The 18,840-nt window shown below is 37.0% G+C and overlaps 1 protein-coding gene and 1 long non-coding RNA gene across 11 annotated transcripts in view; one reads left to right on the forward strand and one right to left on the reverse strand.

The window, feature by feature from the left end:
• The window catches only part of MIB1 (MIB E3 ubiquitin protein ligase 1), an 83,195-nt gene that overhangs the window by 30,649 nt on the left and 33,706 nt on the right, over positions 1–18,840 (reverse strand). For all 9 annotated transcript variants that reach the window (XM_080380428.1, XM_080380427.1, XM_080380426.1 and 6 more), the window contains 2 exons: positions 16,816–17,013; positions 14,176–14,327 (listed from right to left, as the gene is read on the reverse strand). In XM_080380428.1, the coding sequence (XP_080236554.1) occupies positions 14,176–14,327; positions 16,816–17,013 (350 nt within the window). The remainder of the gene's footprint in view (positions 1–14,175; positions 14,328–16,815; positions 17,014–18,840) is intronic.
• LOC308061019 lies at positions 3,684–16,809 on the forward strand. 2 transcript variants are annotated; one of them, XR_013927030.1, is made up of 3 exons: positions 3,684–6,266; positions 12,445–12,564; positions 16,010–16,809. It is a non-coding gene; the product is annotated as an uncharacterized lncRNA (long non-coding RNA). The 2 variants fall into 2 exon arrangements; XR_013927031.1 differs by lacking the exon at positions 16,010–16,809 and having other exon boundaries at positions 3,684–4,771; positions 6,015–6,266; positions 12,445–14,168.

Consider the following 18,840-nt stretch of genomic DNA (forward strand, 5'->3'; position numbering starts at 1 on the left):
CACCTATCAAAAAGGTCAAGAAATCACCAAGTATAATGGTAACACTGACCATGAAATCCGCTGAAGAAAACTCTTCAGACTATCAACTTCAGTGTATTCAGCTGTTACGGATTACGTGGCTGAGTAACTGCAAAGATTATTGATAAGATGCTTAAAGCTCTGATCAAAACACTGAAATGACACCATTGCTATGCTATGTAAAGATTACTACCAATAAAAAAACCTGTAACAGGTAAGCTTTGTAATATTTGTTGGTCTGCGGTATTTTCAGGTCAGCAGAAAGCTGAAAAAGATTTTGGGCCTTTTTCAGTTGGATGATCTTCTGCAAGTTCTGAAATTTTCTAGATGGGACAATCAAAGAAAGACTTTAGTGAAATTTTTTGAGGAAGTTGTCTATAAAGCTTTGAAGGGGATGAGGAAACTAGTTCTTCCTTCATAGGAGCTAAACACCTGCTCAGTCAAAAAGGTAATGAGAAAACACAGGTGCTTAAATCAAGATGTATGTTGCTTTTCCAGGCTCAGCTGTTGGGGGTACACTAACTCATAACACCACCACAATTCACATAATTCATCCCCATAAAATGACAGTCCAGGCTCTAATAGTTAGAAGAAGTGATTTGGTAGAAGGAACACCCATTTATACTGTGTTACATTTAATTTGAGACATTTCTTTCATGGTTGTTTTTTTTTTAATTCAGGTTTTTAGAGGTCTGCAGCCACAGCTTAATACATATATGATCTATTTAAGTTATTTATAATAGCAGAATACAAATTCAACAGCACTGATTTTATATTTGCAACATAAAATGCATAACAGACCTGATGCATTTTTAGCCACAGGGCAACTGTTTCAACACTGGTTACCAATATTAGATGTAGCAAGAAAAAAAAATAAATCATTATTATGACCAAACATTTTAACATGTGGTATACTATTCATTACCAACCTACATATAAAACCTCTTTCTTTATGCAGTACTTGACTCCTGGAATTTTTACAGATGCTCATCAGCATTACCCGAGAACGCCACATACAATAATGGATTTATTTGAAAAACCTACAAGATCAAACTACTTGTAAGCAAGATGAAACTAGCACATTGTTGTATAAAAGATTCCAGATTTAGCATTCTTAACTGCAAAGGCATCCTTCCACCCTGTTTAAAAAGTACATAAAGAAAAACTAGAGAAGATTCTCTGCTACCAGCTGCAATTTGACTGCAGAATGATTTAAATGGGGAAAGTAGGGAACCTGTGTGATGGTGGTAGGGTGGTTTTGTTTGTCTTCAGTTTTGTTTTGTTTTTTTAAAGAACAGATACTAAAGAAAAAACAGAGGCTACTTCACAATCAGCATACCACATTTAGCTTAAATTGCTACTGAAAGACACAATCCCACTTATCCCTGCACTTCAGTTCCTGCATTATCTTGGCTCTACAGACATCGCTGTCTAGTGAGTGAAGCAACCTGCCAGACTCCTGATTTGGCAAGTTTGCTTTCAGACAGATCAATGAAATAACCCAATTTACCCTACAACTTCACAATCACTAGAAGCAACAGGAGTAAGGAAATGATGAAGCCAGAGCTGCAGTGAGGGCAGACTGCCCTTTCCAGAAGCAACGTCTTAGATCAGCATAAACTTACCAGGAATCGTATCTCTAGGGGTTGTAATGATTCAGTGCACTTTCTACTACAAGTTTCTCTACTCCCTTGTCATTCTGCTCCCTCAGGTCAGCTTTCCACTGGCTCAGTGTGACATGATTTCACAAGGTATTTTACAACAATCCTGGCTTGAAGCACTCCCCAGCAGACCCCCAGCCACAGTTTATTCCCACCCCTGGCTTGGCTAAACCTGTTCACCTTTTTTCACTGGTACATCCTCAAACAGTTGAAGGAACAGATCAGATTTAAAGACAGCTTCCATTGCAAAGTTGTCTTTTAAGGTTATATAGTCTGACATGCATTTTACAACACAACAGAAGCAAGACTACTTTTTACTAAACCCATTCTTCTTCTCTGACTACCCACCTCTGCTCAAAAAAATCCCCAAAAGAACCAACCCAAAAAGTGGTCCTAACACAGCATCTAAGAAGTCACCCCTTCTTGTTGGATTATCTCTCATACAGGATAGCACCCTGAGCCTGCTCACTGTGAAGCAAAGGAATACTTGTACCAACATAGTGCAAGAAGTAACACAGGAGCAGGACAGCGCTATTTTTGGCAACGACATGATCTTAAGCATATGTCAGCACACAAATTCAAGCCACATCAGTTCCCTCATCTGGTTCCCACCACACTGCCTGCGCAGTACGGGGAGTCACCCTGGAAGAACAAAGAAGGAAGAATCCCTCAGGAACGAGTAACAGAGCATAGATTAATACCTTAGACTGGTATTACCAAACAGACTGTATCTTTATATTAGAGTTTAATATTTTGTATCTGACTGATGGCTCAGTTAGCACAAGTTTAAATAGGCAGGTTGTTTCCTACTTTTTGTCCCTCGCATTTTCAAGTATCACTTGGTATCTGAAAAAAATCTGTCAATATACGTGAAACTAAAGAAACAATGAGGTATATAAATATACATGGAATTTGCAAAAATGTGTTCCATATTAGCCTAGATCTTACACAACAATTTTGTCTTCAGCATATGATTGTGAAATTGAAGAAAGAGAAATGAAAAAAAAAAATATGTGACTTTTACCAGAAAGCTGCACTGCAACAGAAGTTACAGGGTAAACAGCTACCAAGCACAGGACAAAATCAACACAACAGAAAGCAAGGGAAGTATAAATCCAAGATAGTGCTGTGTTCAGGGCTTTGCAATTCACTCTCTATTCCACAGTACTAAACTTTAATATATTAGTAACCACTAAATATATCAATATTCATTGAGAAGGCAGTTTCCTTTAATGTAATTTTAGATCAAGAGATTTTCAGCTTTTTTACTTTTCTTCCTCCTAAGCAACATAAAAATTTTTGGCTGAAAAAAGACAGTCTTGAAGTATTTGGGTTCCTGACTATTGTATTTAAATGACTAAATTTCAGTTACTTTTTTTCTGAAGAAAACATTGCATAAAGACCCTATGAATAGGAAAATCCCTCTTTTCAGATTTTAAATGTGTAGTTATTAGTCTTATTATTACAGGCCAATTTTGTACACCTGAAAGATTAACAAAGCGTACTGTTCACTTTATTTCTTTTTTTATTCTTTTTTTCTAAAACATCTGAGCTTTTTTTTTTTTCCCCAAAGAACATCAGCACCTCATTTACGCATGCGTTTACTTTTCAAAAAGTAATTTTATGGCTAAGCATTATAAACAAAACACTACAGAATTATTAAACATAATAGTATGGAGTTATATGAGTTTACTACTTAAAAGTTTTTCAAATCATTTCTGATTCGAGTATGGAAACGTGGGGCCACAAATCAGCGCCAGCTTCTTCTTTATGAAATAACAGTACCATCTGCGGCCGAGAACTTAGAAGCAGAGGCAGAACAAGGCCGCTTAGACCTCATGTTAATCAGCGTGTCGTTTACTCGTGGATCAAGAAACCAGGTTACACAACCTGCTGCGGCAGGGCTGGTATTTATTGTTCTGTATCTGCGTGAAGCCCTTGCCTTGCTACTAGCAGGGCTGCCTTTTTTCCCTCCTCTCTTTCCGACACCCCCCCACCCCCCCCCCCGCCCCATGTTTCTAAGTATAGTGACAACCTCATCAGGGTTTACTAGTAGCAGCGCAAGCTCAGTGAAAACCTGGGAAATCTAACTGGAAACACGAGAGAGCGCTTTATTTGGCATTGCTAAAAAAACCTGGGGACAAATGGCTCAGCGCAGTGGAAGTGCAGGCTGCACAATCAATAGGCAGAGCGCTGGATAGCGGCTCCCTCCGCTCCCGGATCGACAATCGACAGCTGAGAGACTATTTTTTGCAATGGTTGACTAAATATGGTCAGGGAAGAGAGAGGCACAAGAGAGCCCGTTTGCCTGGGAGTGCATGTTTCAAATGCTTAGCTGCCTATAAAGCCGTAACAGTTTTGCTTGTGCCCTCTAAGTGGGAAATACGGTTAATGTCTTCTGTAGTGTGCGTGCAGGAGCCCTGACCTCGCGAGCAGACTTGACCTCTGAAGATGGAAAGTAGCTTCAACACAGACCTGCCTACAGTTAAGCCTGGAAACATAACCTCAAGCAAGAAAAGATGCAGTGCAATATCTAAGGAACTAGAAGAAACCAATATTTGCCGGGGGAGGGGGGAGACGATCGCGCTTTTTTTGTGTGCCTTTTTTAAATTTTTTTTTTTTTTTTGGAAGCAACTCCAACTTTTGGGGGCTTGGTTTTGGTTTTTTGTTGGGTTTTTATTTTTCTTTTTGCCTGTGATGATTTTCATCTGACAGTGGGCTAAGTTCACCTTCCCTTGGCTTCCTAGCATCTATCCTTGGAGCCTTAACTCTCAGTCCAGCAGACATAAGGTATAATTTCTATACAACATCATCCATATTTTAGTATTCCAAGAAAGGCAGCAGGTGCCAATTAGGCACCAGTCTTAATGCTCTTTTTTTTTTTTTTTCCTTTTAAGTTTTATCTATTTAAGGTGGTGAGGTACTGTATGCACCGACACTGCCCCCCCCTTGCCTCCCCCCCCCCATGTAATGAAGAGCTGATTCAGCGAATAGAGTGAGAGAGCACTCAGGATGAGATGGCTGCTGCTGATGTGTCTCTAGGTCATTACCTCTCTTCCAACTGCAAATGCTGCATGATACTAAGCTTACAGGTAATAGAACATCAGGAGACCTGCATTATTCTGCACGTTTAAAGGATGCCTATGACTTTCTGCATGTCTATCTTATTTACTAGAATGTTTTTTTTTATTGTTATATTAATCCCTATACTCTGGGAAACAGCTTAAATTTGAGTGTGTTAAAGTATCAAGCATTTGTAGTGTAAAGAGCAGGTTGAAAGAAAACAACATTAGTCCAAATTTCATAGGAAAGAAAAAACCCCAACTTGCTTGGTAGGTGGAATTCTTTTTGAAGAAGATAAACTCAAAAATTGCAATGCCATTAGCTGGTTGTCATTTCAGTTGAAATATGTTCATATCTTCCTATGCACAACTAAAAGATAACCAACTTTGAAAAGAAAATCTAATAAACAGTGTGGTAGTGCGATGCTGAGTTCTCAAGTAGGTCTAAGCAAAATTTTCAAGGTGCTTTATCTCAGATGTACATGAAAACAACCTACTTAAACTAGAATGTGACTGCTGTGATTCTAATGCTGCATTGCTGTTTCTCCTTGTAGTACTGTGCTAGCTACTGCTACACTCTGATTTGCTCTCTATCAGCTGCACTAGGGTTTTGTCATGAGCTGCAGAAATTCTTCCTTCCTCTGCTCTCAGCTTTCCTTACGACTATTACGTTTACTAATTGTTAAGTTTATTTCAAATTTACCTTCTAACGTCGTACAGACGAAGCTTACCCTTTACTGTAAACCCGACCAACTTCTGAAATGACAAATTAAGCAACCATAAGCTATATCTGGCAGCCCCTTAGAAGTCAAACACATACTGGGGGTTTGTTTCTTTAAGGGTTTTGGTTTGGGGTTTGGTTTTTTTTTTTTAGTTGACAAATATTTCAAGTGTGGAGAAGATTTTGACAGAAGCAGGTGAGTGCCAATTTTAAAAAATGAGAAAACTGCTCGCAGAAGTACTGAATAGGTATTAGCTTTCATGTGTGACCTTTGGCCTAACAATCCAAATACTGTCACAGCAGTTAGAGGTTGTTTTCTTAATTCAATGTCATCATCTTTATGATAAGCAGGATCACCAGTGGCATGTGCTGTTGTTTGGTTTGGGTTTTGTTTTTTTTTTAAACCACTCTGAACTACAGCAGAGATAAGTATAAACCTGCAAAGAGTTTGCAGAATACTGGATGGGATGCAAAAGAGATGGAATTGGGATTGGGGAGGGTAGGAAAAAAGTTTGTAACTGCCATATTAGACAAGTCTGTACTTCCCTTCAGGACACTAGATGCAAACTGTACACCAGCATGGAACTCTTTTAGAAGACCCGGGAGGAAGCTGAAGTCTTTACAGTGGAATACAACTACGAATTCCAAGAAAATACACTGCAAAGCTACCAGAGATTCAACTCTCCACTCAAATGTGGTCACTCAGAACAAACAGCGAGAGGCTGCAAAAATCTGGAAAAGCACTTCTAATGTCCATGCCATCCCAGAACAATGAGCTATAACCGGCTTTAAGCCACTGTGCAGGTAAATTGTATTACAAAGTTCAGTTAGAATAATAAGTTTATTTCTACTACCAGTTAATCATAACATTGCTCTTCCAAAGAATTGTCAGCCTGAGTTTTACCTAGCAACAGCAAGAGAAAGCAGCAAAATAATTTTCAGGTTCATCTGACAGGTAGTCGGGCAACAGTGTGTGTACCTGCTCAGAGTACATACTTCTTTATGTACCCATATGAACATACAATGCTATGGAATGTAAAGAAGTATGTATTTTTGGCAGGCACGGAACGACCAGTAAGAGGAAACTGAACAGCTGTTGGAAGAAACAGGTTTCCCTCTTGTTTGAATGACATTCATGTGACAAATTGGCTTGCTAAGGGTCAGCTGGTATTGCCAAAATAACTCATACTTGTTAGTAACAAATCACAAAACATTAAATTAAGTGACTATAAGAGTGGGTAGGCAGAATTGTTAACAGCTGATAAGCAGAACATTAGTTGTAAACAAAGAATTCAAAACAAGGCTGGAAATGAACGCTTGAAATGCACCAATTAAGACTGCAGCATAGCTGCAAAATTTATCATTACCAGTACTCCTCACTTAATAGATCGGAAACTAATTTTAAAAGCCTGATTATCAAAAAGTATCTAATTAAAAAAAAGCCATTGTGCTACTAATCACAGCCAGGCTCTGTGTTACTTCAGACGGTAACATTTAAATTTACACCTACCAAAGAACATTTAATCTACAGGTTGCAACTGAGACACGAGTAGGAACAGCTAAGAAATTAAGGCTGCGATTTAGAGAAAAGAATATCCAGAATAATTGAGTATGATAACTTCCGCAATATATGAGACTTAAGTTGGAATTTTCTCCCAATCAGCACTTATTATGCTCACTGAGCTCTTCGATACAAAGTGCAGTGTCAGGTTTATGCACAGAAAGTGACAATACAGAGATTTCTAGGCCACAGTTGCTAATCAGCAAATTAGAGCTATTGACAGATTCCTAAATGAGAACACAAGTGACAACTACAACCTAAAAGGTAAATTATCTTAAATACTATTTTCAAGTAAGCTGAATTTATCTTAAATCCAAGTCTAAGAAAATTGGCCATGAAAATGCGACTTTGCAGCATCCAGAAAATTTTAAGAACAACATGAAAAATAATCCTGCAACAGTTTCAAGTTCTAAAAGCAGAATTAATTAAAATATACTGGTGCATACCATATCCCTAAGTAAAAACACTCAACATCCAATTCAGGAACAAGGCAAAATACGAGGAAAGACCTCCTGGCTCACCAATCCAGCCATTCATATTCATGACAGCAGCCTTCTAAAAGCAGTTATTAAATAGGATACGTCCATGATAAGTAGGTACATTTGGCCCAGATAAAAGATTTAACTGTATCCCTGTGCTGACTAAAGTTTCTTGTTTCTTTTCCTCCCAGATAAATAAAATCAATACACAATTTTCAGGTCTTATTTTTGAACACTCACGTAATTCTCAAATTGCTATACATAGCCTGCTGTTTTTATTATCTCAAACTACAGAACAACATATACAAGAAGAAACATTATCTTATCAGAACCATTTTCTTAAGTAAGATATTAATATTTGTTTTAAAGCTATTTCTCTTATGAGCAGATATTCTGGCACGAGGACTACAGTATCTTTAAATTTAAACCCAGTTTATAACGGGAAACAAATCAAACCGTAGTAGCTTTTCTAAATGGAGCGATGCTATCGAACTTCAACATCCTTACAGAGGCAATCTGGCATTACCAATAGCTTTACAGAGGGGTTAATTCCTAAGCATTTCCTTCTTTTCCTGAAGACTTCCTGTCCTCCCCAACAATTGATTTGGCTTCCACTATGTAAGGAGACAAACTTTTTAACAGCTTGAATTTAACTTGAAAGGATTTTGGTAACAATTCTTGGTGTTGTGTTCTTTCCTGTCTTCTCTGTATAACATTGCAACACTATTCCAAAACAAAATGACAGTTCGAGTGATACAAAAGTTATAATTATATGTTGACATTACTTCCTGCTAGTTCATGTTAACATATCCTAAGAATACATATCCAGTCACTCTAAAATGTCACATCCATCACTTAGATCAGCTGTTCAGTTTTAACTGAGCACACGTTGAACTTTGGGCATCTGCTGACACAGTTGTAACTCAAACATTTCAACTGTGTGACTGACAGGGATAACAGATGCTGACATTATCAAATGCTACACGGCTTTTTTTCCATGGCCGTTTTTTGTCCCGATATGGCCAGTACGTGAAACTGTATTGCCATCCAAAAGCGCACTTGAGCAGCTGTATCTGTAAAACGGTTCCTGTATAACCGGTAAAAATAGCAACTAATTTTATAGCCATCTTAATGCTTAAGTCCAAGTGACACACCTGCTATGTTTCTATTAGGATACATGGTGTTGGGAATATATTTACATAAATCTTCTCACCAGCATCAGACTATGCAGCAAACAGATGTAGTAGACTATACTTGACATACACATTACTAGTGAATGGCTTGAACTAAGGTTGCCCCCTACTTCTCACTGCAGTCAAAGCTCAAAAAGAATTCCACATACAACATAAGAAAGCTACGTGAGCACGCACAAATGTATTAAGGACCTTAATTTAGAAGAAATCAAATGCAACCCCAGATTATTCTTTAAAAGCTGTATTCTTCTGGCATTAAATGTTTTTACGTACATTATCAGGGTAAAAAAAAAAAATAATCCATTCTGCTAGATTATATAATAATGTCTAAAAAGTTAATACTAACCAGAGATACAGTAATGGCATTGAAAGCACTTGACTTTTATACTTATGCTCATAATCAACTACAGCATTAAAACAGCTGCAAAAGGGAACCTGCCAGAAAATGAACTGGGGGGTGGGGTGGGGGGTGAGGGGGGTAGGGGAAACTGAAATCTCCTTCCCCAGTAAAGTTTAACATAAAGAGGCAAGGGAGCTCTACATGAGTAGAAATTGTAAGATGACAGTTTTTGGTCAGTACTTTAGAATTTCATTATTACAGACAGAAAAAAAGTTAAAACTGTAACTATAATTTGAGACTCATCCAAAGATCCTATGGCAAATATTTCAGGAAGGAACAAACCTGGATACTGTACAGGATTTTGTGTATACAGCTTTCCATTTTGCAATCTCTAAATTAGCGAGGGAATTTAAATTTGCATTGTCTAGAAACAAAACATCTAACACAGAAGAAAGCCATGTTTTCTTTGTGAACTGTTCACGTACTTAAAAGTGTGTTACTGAATTATAACCTTCCTGCACTCCAATGCTGTGCTAAAGCTGGTAAAATGGAACCAAATCACCTCTTCAATGGATTTGGTCCCCTTCAACCAGCTGTAGCTATGCATTGATCACTACAGGATTTCTTGTATTTTTAAAACCGGACGCTACGTGTAGTAAATTCTGTATTCCACAGTTTGAAGGTTGTATTTGTAAGGAGCTACTGCATTTAATACTCTGTCCATATTCAGTAAAAACTGATCTCTTAAAACATTTATAAAGAATATAGGTAAAGAATGAAATAAACATATTTTCCAATGATTTACTGTGTCTTGTATTTTCCCTCAAAGTCTGTTGCTCTTTGTAGCAGAACCGACCAAAAAACACTGATCAACGGGAGCAGTCCTGAACAGTACTGGTAATGTAGGGCAGGTCTACTTTCTGGGCACACCTTTTCTTCCCCTCCCCACCACCCCAACCACCTTTTTCATTTTAATTGCATAAAGGAGGAAACTCCATAGGGTAGGAACTGTTTGCCATCCTGTACACGCTGGGCATATTATTTACTATTTAAAGATAACAAATTTGTCACTGACCTCAACAGCTACAGGCTAATCTGCCATCTATTTATAGGCCTGCTCACGGAGATTATATTCTTTCTCCAAACCAATCTGAAAAAAAGTATTCTTTCAAAGCATTTTCTGACATAATACTTTAATAAGAGGTTTTAGGCACATGCCTTTTTTTTTTTTTGCACTCAGCTACAACTAAGCTTCAACCTACACTTACTGTCAGAACTGCAAATAGGAAATTGAAGAATCACTTTTACTCGTTTAGAAAACAATTGTATAACTCTTCAGTTACCTCGCAACTTGTCTCTTTGAGGACCCCCATGACAACACAGCACGTAAGTCCCTGGAGAGACTCATTAACACTAAGTAGAAGTGAGAAACCTCACCTCTCAAACCCCTAGCTAAAAAAATTCCACTGCCAACCGGTTCATGCCATCTGCAAATCTAAACCCAAGGTGAGATCTAAGTAAGACAACCACCAAAGGGAAAAATTATAATTCCATTTTAAACCACAATATCCTGCTTGCTAGTTTATGAACATAAAGATAACATCTCCTTGGCATTGGAAAGCAGTATCTGAAATCCGTATCTTACCCCCAAGATTTTAATGTTTTGTTTTGAAGTCCAGCAGAATTTACTGCTCTGAAGAACTAGTTGTACACATGTGCAAAGTCAGGTCAGCTCTAAAAGCAGCCTCTATTTAAGATGCTAGCTGCAGTGTGAATAAAGCTGTCTTCACAAGATACAATGCAAATCTAAAACTAACTGGGGCAACAGATATAAAATATGCCTACACTTCAGAGTCATGTCTTCAGCTCAAAAATCTGAAGTCACAGGTATGCAAATAGATCAAACATAACCAAGAGTTGATAACATGGCAAAAATAACCAGACTGTACAGTATTTTCAAGTTTTACTCCCCTTTTTTCTGTCTGAAGAATCTCATTAACACTGAAGAAGCTAAGTCTGCCAAGCTTTTGAGTTTCACAGTACTTTGAAAAAAGTCCAAAATAAATGCACTTTCAATGACTGACTCAGTTAAAACTCACGAACAAGAAGCCATGTATTAAATAAAGTCTTAACTTCCCCACATTTAATTTAAAATTTCTTTTTAGCTCTGTCTCCCATGTACAAGTTTAAAGTTACCTACAGCATAAGCTGAATAACATCCATTTTACCTTTCAGCATTATACATTAGCATCAAAACCAGAAGTTCTGTTTCTGTACCAATTCACAACGTATGAAGAGAAGCAAATTATTAAAGAGAAATATTCCACTAACAATAGGATGCTCTCCAAAACACACCTTGACTTCTGGAAAGCACTACCAAACAGTCAGGGAAGATTTAAGTGCTGAGAAAAAGTTAAGCTATTTGACATAAATTGCTATCTATCTCGCAATATTTATCTAATATTCAAATGTTTAAAATTATATATTTATTTTTATATTACAAATTAAAAAGTTTCAAATGTTCTTCTCAGCACAGTTTGTGTGGGTTTTTTCTTGGAGACTATCTCTTACTGTTAGTAAGAGTCTTACTGTTAGTAAAGGTCAGAACTCAAGCAAGAAGCAGAATAGGTTTTGCACTGAAAATTAAATCTGTTCCAAATACCTATTTGATATCAACTGTAAAAAATTTCTACAGAAATCTAGTCCACTTTATTGTGGTATCCATGCACTTAACACATGCATTTATTTTATCATCCTCAAAAAGGAAGATGGATGTGGACTTTATCAATGCTTAAAAACATACAAGGTATAATTACAAGTGTGTGTGTGTATATATATACACACACACACATGCTTACATACATCTATGGATACATATTTAATTTTCATAAAATATTTATCTATCTATTTGACCTTAGGGGTTATTTAGTGCATTGTATTCCATGTAAGGCACCACAGCCTGAAGCACAGAAACTACAGGTTAGGTGAAGCAGGAAAGCTTAGATTAGGAAAGGTAGGTCCTTAAGGAAGGTTTCAAGCGGAGTATGTTACGTTCCACTTGTGACCCACATCAGCGACAGGCTAAAAGTTCAGGGGGGCATTTTTAACAGTTTTAAGTAGCTCGTGCTTAGTGCGTTTAACAGATTATAATAGCTATCGTTCCAGATCAAATTAGAAAAACAAAGTGGCAAATACAAACCCCTTGGTTTCATTCAGAAACAGGCCAGTGGTAGAACTATGGAAACAACAATGAAATAAACTACTATCACTAAAGTCTTAAAGAAAATAAAACTTAACTTCTAAATGAATCAAACTATTGCAATGATTTTTTGGCCCGGGGAGGCGTGGGTTAGACATTTTTCAAAATAGATTTTTTTTTTTTGTTTCATTCTCATTAACTTGTTCCCAGGCCAATATGTAAGCTACACAATGTTGTGAACAAATGAAACTACTACTATTGTGATGGGACACAGCATTCTCTCTTTTTCCATGCTTCAGAAGTGCTCAGATCTAACTGCAACCAAAAAAAGTAGGTACCAGCTTTAACATATCTAACTTTAGTAGATGCAAGTGAAACCCTGTGTATGGGGGGAACCTACACAGGGTTCAAATTACTAACACTGGAAATATTTTCCCATTCTTCCAATAAAAATCTTTGCAAAGGAGAGAGGATTCTGGGAAAAACTGCAATATGCCTCACATTCCACCAACCAAACTGACCCAGTCTGAACTACAATTTGGATCCCTCCATCAAAGCAAACATCTACTGCTCCTACAGAAAAAATGCCTTCACCCACAGAAAAATCTTGAGCATCCCTATGAAGAGGAGGTTCCCCCCCCCATACACTTGCCCTGTGTCTCATATTGAGATCAAAATCACACAAATCAACTAATACAAGAGTAAGGAAAGCATCGCAGAACAAAAACTAACAAAAAATACTCCACCTAGGTAGCTGGAGACAGGCAACAATACTCCTGGCTAATGCTGTTTTGTAAATAGGGAGAATTCACATTAAGTGAGGAGGTTACCAAGTCAGACTTGAAAGAATTGTCTTCTGAAAGCTAAAAATAAGCTCCCTTCACTAGGTCCTTGACACGTTCTCTTGCAGAACTTTTATGAGCACTGTAGAAAACAGTAAATGTATTTATTGTTCCTATCAACACTTCCAACCACTACTTTTACTTTGTGAAGTGTGATTCCATTCCATATATATATAAAAATGTTTTACTTTTTAGCTATCAGTCTTGATAGCTGTGTTCTAAGAGACTAACCCAGATTTTATTCCCATATATTACACAGCCTTATTTGTCCAACTTCACTCAACTGAAGAGTAGAATTTAGTAGTAAAGTTAAACAAGTAAACACACACATTTCTTATTTTGTGTAACCATACCGAATTCTCTACCATACAATAAAATACTACTGAAGCTTGAATGACAGCTCTGAAAAATACCATCAACAACGTAATAAGCAACCAGCAAACGCAGCAGGTTTTCTATTAAGTTCTGCCTATGCAATAGTTTTTGAAAGCTATCTTAACTGAAGACTAATGCAGATGCATAGTATGCAGCTAGCATAAAACATGTTATGCCTTAAAACTAACTTCTTCCTACGAGCTGCTCTATAAAAGCTGAAATAAGAAATTCCTTCTATACATACTTCCAAGAAAACAAAATTAAATGTTTCTTATACTGACAAGCATGATGTAACACAACAATCCTAAGATCACTTTATAACTGCATGGTGTATTTAGTAATTATTTCCAAGTAAATATTCCTTAAAAACTCAAATCCCTTTCCCAATTCCAACATTCAAGAAGGGAAACATTTTTACAAATCCTATCTTAAGATCTTAATAGCTTCCTTACAAAAACCTTTATTGGCAAAGTTTTACAGCCAACAGAGGAAACTTCCCAGGTATCTGGAGTTACCTGAATACAGCATTAAACCAAACGGACTAGTAGCTTCATTCTAACAACAGCTTCTCAATTATTAGAAAGATACATATCTAAGCAACATCAAAATTGAAGTTAGTTACATGCAGATTTAAGGATCTTTTGAAAGAATACCATAATTCTGCCCTCCCATACACGTTTTCCTTTTACAAATGCTAAAACAATCTTTAAAACCAAATCTTTACCTAGGGTTTCCTCTTAGCGCAGCATGGTGAAGAGCATTAAACCCGTTGTTGTTTGTGATAGTAACATCTGCTCCAGCTTCTAACAATACAGCAAGGATGTCATCACGTTTTTTACTTATTGCATCATGAAGTGGAGTGTCACCTTCAGAATCCTAAAACCAGGAACAGTTTACATAAATTTTCACATGTCCACATTAAAGAAAAAAAATGCGCTTAAATATCACTAGGAAACACTACAGAAACACAAAACAGTTCTTCAGACCTAAGAAGTGATGCTACACTGCAGAGTTCAGATCAAGGTGCTTCTGATTTTGCTCTGCTTTTGCAAATACTTCAGTGTGTAATCCTAGCCAGGGCTCCAGTATTCTGTGTTTACACCACCACCAGAACTCAAACCCAGAGCTCACTTATGCCTCGCATCTGATAGTACCGAAGCCACTGATGTCAACATCAACGCCTCCATATCTCATACCCAGATAGAGCTGATGCCCAAATTACAGTTTATGAATAACAGGACAGCAACAAAATCTAACACAGCAAAGAGCGAACCAGTAAGGCTGAGGAAAGCAGGGAATCTGAGTAATGAATGCTAAGATTGAGCTAGCATAAAAAATATGCAAAAGACAATACCAAAAAGACAGCATGAAATAAACGGATAAGGAAATCAAAATAAAATAAGAGCCCAGGTACTACACTTAGGCATATCTGTTGTTTTAACCGAAACAGATCATTTTTCATGAAGCAAAGGCCAATGTCCTAAGCAACATTAAGCTTTTAAACTTATTGTGGCTAACACCAGATTAGAGTATTCAAGGTACACGAAAGTATTTCATTGCATAATTGAACAGGCGAAGTATTTATATTTTTAGCTCGGTGTTTTATTTTTCAAATATCCCAAATAAGGGAAAAATACTTTTTATTCCTTGAAGCATTTTGTACATTACTTACTCAAGGACCTGAATGGCTGGACTGAAAAGGAATGCCCTAGACTAACAGTGAGAAAACACATCCATTTAAGCTTATTTGCTGTTATATAGGCAAACTCACTAGATTTATGCTTCCAGTAAAATTCTAACACCATATAAGTCATGAAGTCTTTTGCTACTGACACTGACTCAACTGCAAACTGGCTAACACAGAAACTGAACATTTTAGCAATACACTAGTATGAAAACACATCTTTATATCTTTACAGTGAGAATCAAAAACTGCCAAAGTGCTACAATATGGAAACACTTGAAACAGTTTGCCAAAACTAAATTATGTGGCTTTTATTTGGTTTAACTGATCATGTTTATGGAATATGCTGTTTACAGGCTAACATACGTTGCTGTTTACATAGTGAATTGGCTCAAGTAGCAGTGTGCTGGCCAGTCCAGTCATGCCTCAGTCTGACTCGACCCCCCTGTGCTCTCATCCATGAAACCAATCACCTACTTGCATTTGCACAACGGACTTTCTCATCACACATGCAGGATCTGAAAGTTCATTATTTTCTATGGCAATTATATTGCCCAGATGGAGTTTCATAGCATGATTCTACTGAGTTGTTCAATTCAAACAGACTTCTATAATTTGAAGCCGGGCACATCCCGTTTGGCTGCCTATGTACCATACATGATTATATGACACACAGTCACCCTTTACTGGGCTCAACACATCAGACTCCTCATTACATCTACTGTTCAACAAATACTAAATAATGTCTGGATGGACATTAGCTGGCTAACTGCTCAACCTCAGCAAGATCAAAACCTACAAAGCCAAGTGGAAGCAGATAAATAAACAATCACTATATTCACTAATTTCAAGAAAGTTTGCTCATTTTTTTTAGAGTGGATATACAGCTCCAGAAACATCACTGATTATCGGCATGGCAAAACAAGGTGGTAAACATGTTATTACTGTGTATCTTGATTTGCCCAGAATGTTAACAGCTTTTTGTTTCTGCTGCAAACCTCTTCAAACTTACCCATTTCACTAAGGCACTGCACGTGGCTGCCTTCAGCTTACGCAGAATGGAGATGTCTGCTTATTTGATAGCAGGTTTCTAACTCTACCTTCTCAACAGAAGGTTGCCTTCATATGTTACAGCTTCTGCCACAGTCACTATAAATAAAACTCCCTGGGAAATTATGGTACTTCAGGACCTATGCATGAGGGCTTTTTAGATAAAAGGCTGAACATTTAAAAGAGAATCTAGCTAAACAGTTGTATCAACGATAGATCAGTTCTGAAAAAAAGGTTTCTTTTAATGAAACATTCCACAGTATCATCAGCCAAACTATTCAAAGCTGTATCTTGCAGAAGGAGCCAACAGCTGTAAATTCAACAGAGAAGGAATTAATCTGACAAGAAAGTTAATAATTACAGGTAACTAGTCTGTGAAAACACCAGTTAACATTAACTGACTAGAATAAATCAGGTGCCTATCTAGCTGTCAAGAAAACAGATAGATTTAATAGCATTTTTACTACAGCTGATCACATGCTGGTGGAAGCTAGGAAGAGAACTTCAAAGATCCATTCCTTTTAATCTCATTTTCCCTAATTCTTCTATCACCTACAAAACAGCATCTACACACAGCAAATCATAAAATTCAGTAGCTGAAAAGTGAATCTACGTTAATATTTACTTTACCTGGAGACTAGGATGGCAACCAAAGTCCAGTAAAGTCTTCACAACTTGCAGATGACCTTTGTTGACAGCAATATGGAGTGGAGTCTGCCTGCGTTTGTTGCGAGCGTTCAAATCTGCACTGCCTCGGTGCAAAACCTCTATCACAGCACCCTCATCACCAAAGGCTGCATGATGGACAGCCCTGTCTCCATCTTTGTCCTAAAGCAGAAACACTAATTTAACCCAGTGTATTCTACAGTTCATTTGCATTTGAACAAGAACATTAATTTAAACTGAACAACTGTGCATATTTGATTTCTTTAAAGAAAAATTAGATAACCATGGTATTATTCAAATGCCTAATTAAAATAATTGCTCAAACTACAACAACAGAGGATGAAGAGTCTGTCCGTATATGATGGATATTCTGTAACATGTGGTATTCTATATCACATACAGCTATCGCTCTGAATCTTTGTGTGATTTATTAATCAGAAACTTGATTGGATTCATTGGGGTTTCTACTACAAAACAACCACTGCCAAGAAAAACCCCAACCAGAAAACCCACAAACAAAATCCAACTCCCCCCAAACCCAAAAAACATTACACTCACTAACCCAGGGTAACCCTTCTGGTAACCCAGGAAGGGTTACAGATTCCAAATAATGGTATAAGAGAATTGCCTTGTTCATACGATTACGCTCATATTTATTAGGGTTTATTATATATGTCTTAGTTTTCAGTTAATAAACCTTTACCAAAGGCAATTTGGGACTGATGCTGAAATTAATTAGAAGTTCTGATTCTATGTTGACCATGATTCACAGCATTCAAGCTCTGATTAAATTCAGTTTCATCCAAACTAGAGAATTAAGATATGGAGATCATAAATTTGTCAGTCTGGGTAAGCAGACTGTACTACATGAAACATTTTAAAATATTAATCAAGTTATATCAACATTAATGACAGCATAAAAAAAAGCTCAAAGTAAAATGGAAGGTCTATAACAGGTTTCAATGAAGTAACTTCCATAAGCTAGTTTCTAACTAATTTTTTGTTTACAGTGGAATATCACTGTGTATTTGCAGGATTTAATTTGACAATGGAGAAAAATTACTGAAAATTGTAAGGAGGAGATAAAAATCATGATCAAGGGTGCACTGGATGTCTCTTGGGCAAGCTTAGTTTCTCATCAATTTGCTTTGCCTTCAGCAATGTCTTTGAAAAGTGTTTATTATTATATGAAACATTTCTAATATATTTTACTTCAAGGCAGACATTAATAGTTCCAAGAATAAACTGTATTTGCAGAATTACAAGATGACAATGACACCAGTTACAGCATTCAAAAAAATGATGGAAAGAGGTTGCCAATCATCAAATAAATCTTTTTGGAAATATGAATACATTTTTTGAGACTGTCAGGGTGCTAAACAGCAGCTTCAATAGCTTTTGAAAACACTGTACTTTTATGCCTTCCAAATCAATTCATGCTACAAAATTGTCTTCTAAGACAGCAGAATTCCTTCTCAGGCACATCCAACAAACAGTCAAAAGAAGCCAAAGCTTGCCTATTTGGAAGGGGAAGGGATCAGAAATGGGAAGTCTATGTATTTCTCATCTGGTTATAAAGATCATTATGAGGCAAAACTTATCAAGAGCACGACAGTAGTTAAACTGCTAAAACATTTACAGAGCACTGTTTCATGGGTATGTGGTAATTTGTCTTTTCATATTTGCAGTCTGCAAAGTATACCAAGATAGTTATTGATGAAACCCCATCCAATTCGTAAATATTTTACAGTTTCAACATGCTTCAATATTGAGATGCAAACCCCTGATTTTATAAAATCTTAATGTACAGAATTCCTACTTTAATGAGTAGAGGTCCAAGAAAGCACATGCCTTTTTTTTTTAGCTCAGCCTCAAAACAAATGATCTCAAGAGGTAAATCTCACTGTGTAGTTTCTACACAATAACATATTATACCTAGAAAAAGCTAGCAAGTAATTAAGCTTCTGTCCCAAGACTTATATTTAGCTA

Source organism: Falco punctatus, assembly GCF_963210335.1.
Source record: "Falco punctatus genome assembly, chromosome: 3".
Lineage (NCBI taxonomy): Eukaryota > Metazoa > Chordata > Aves > Falconiformes > Falconidae > Falco > Falco punctatus.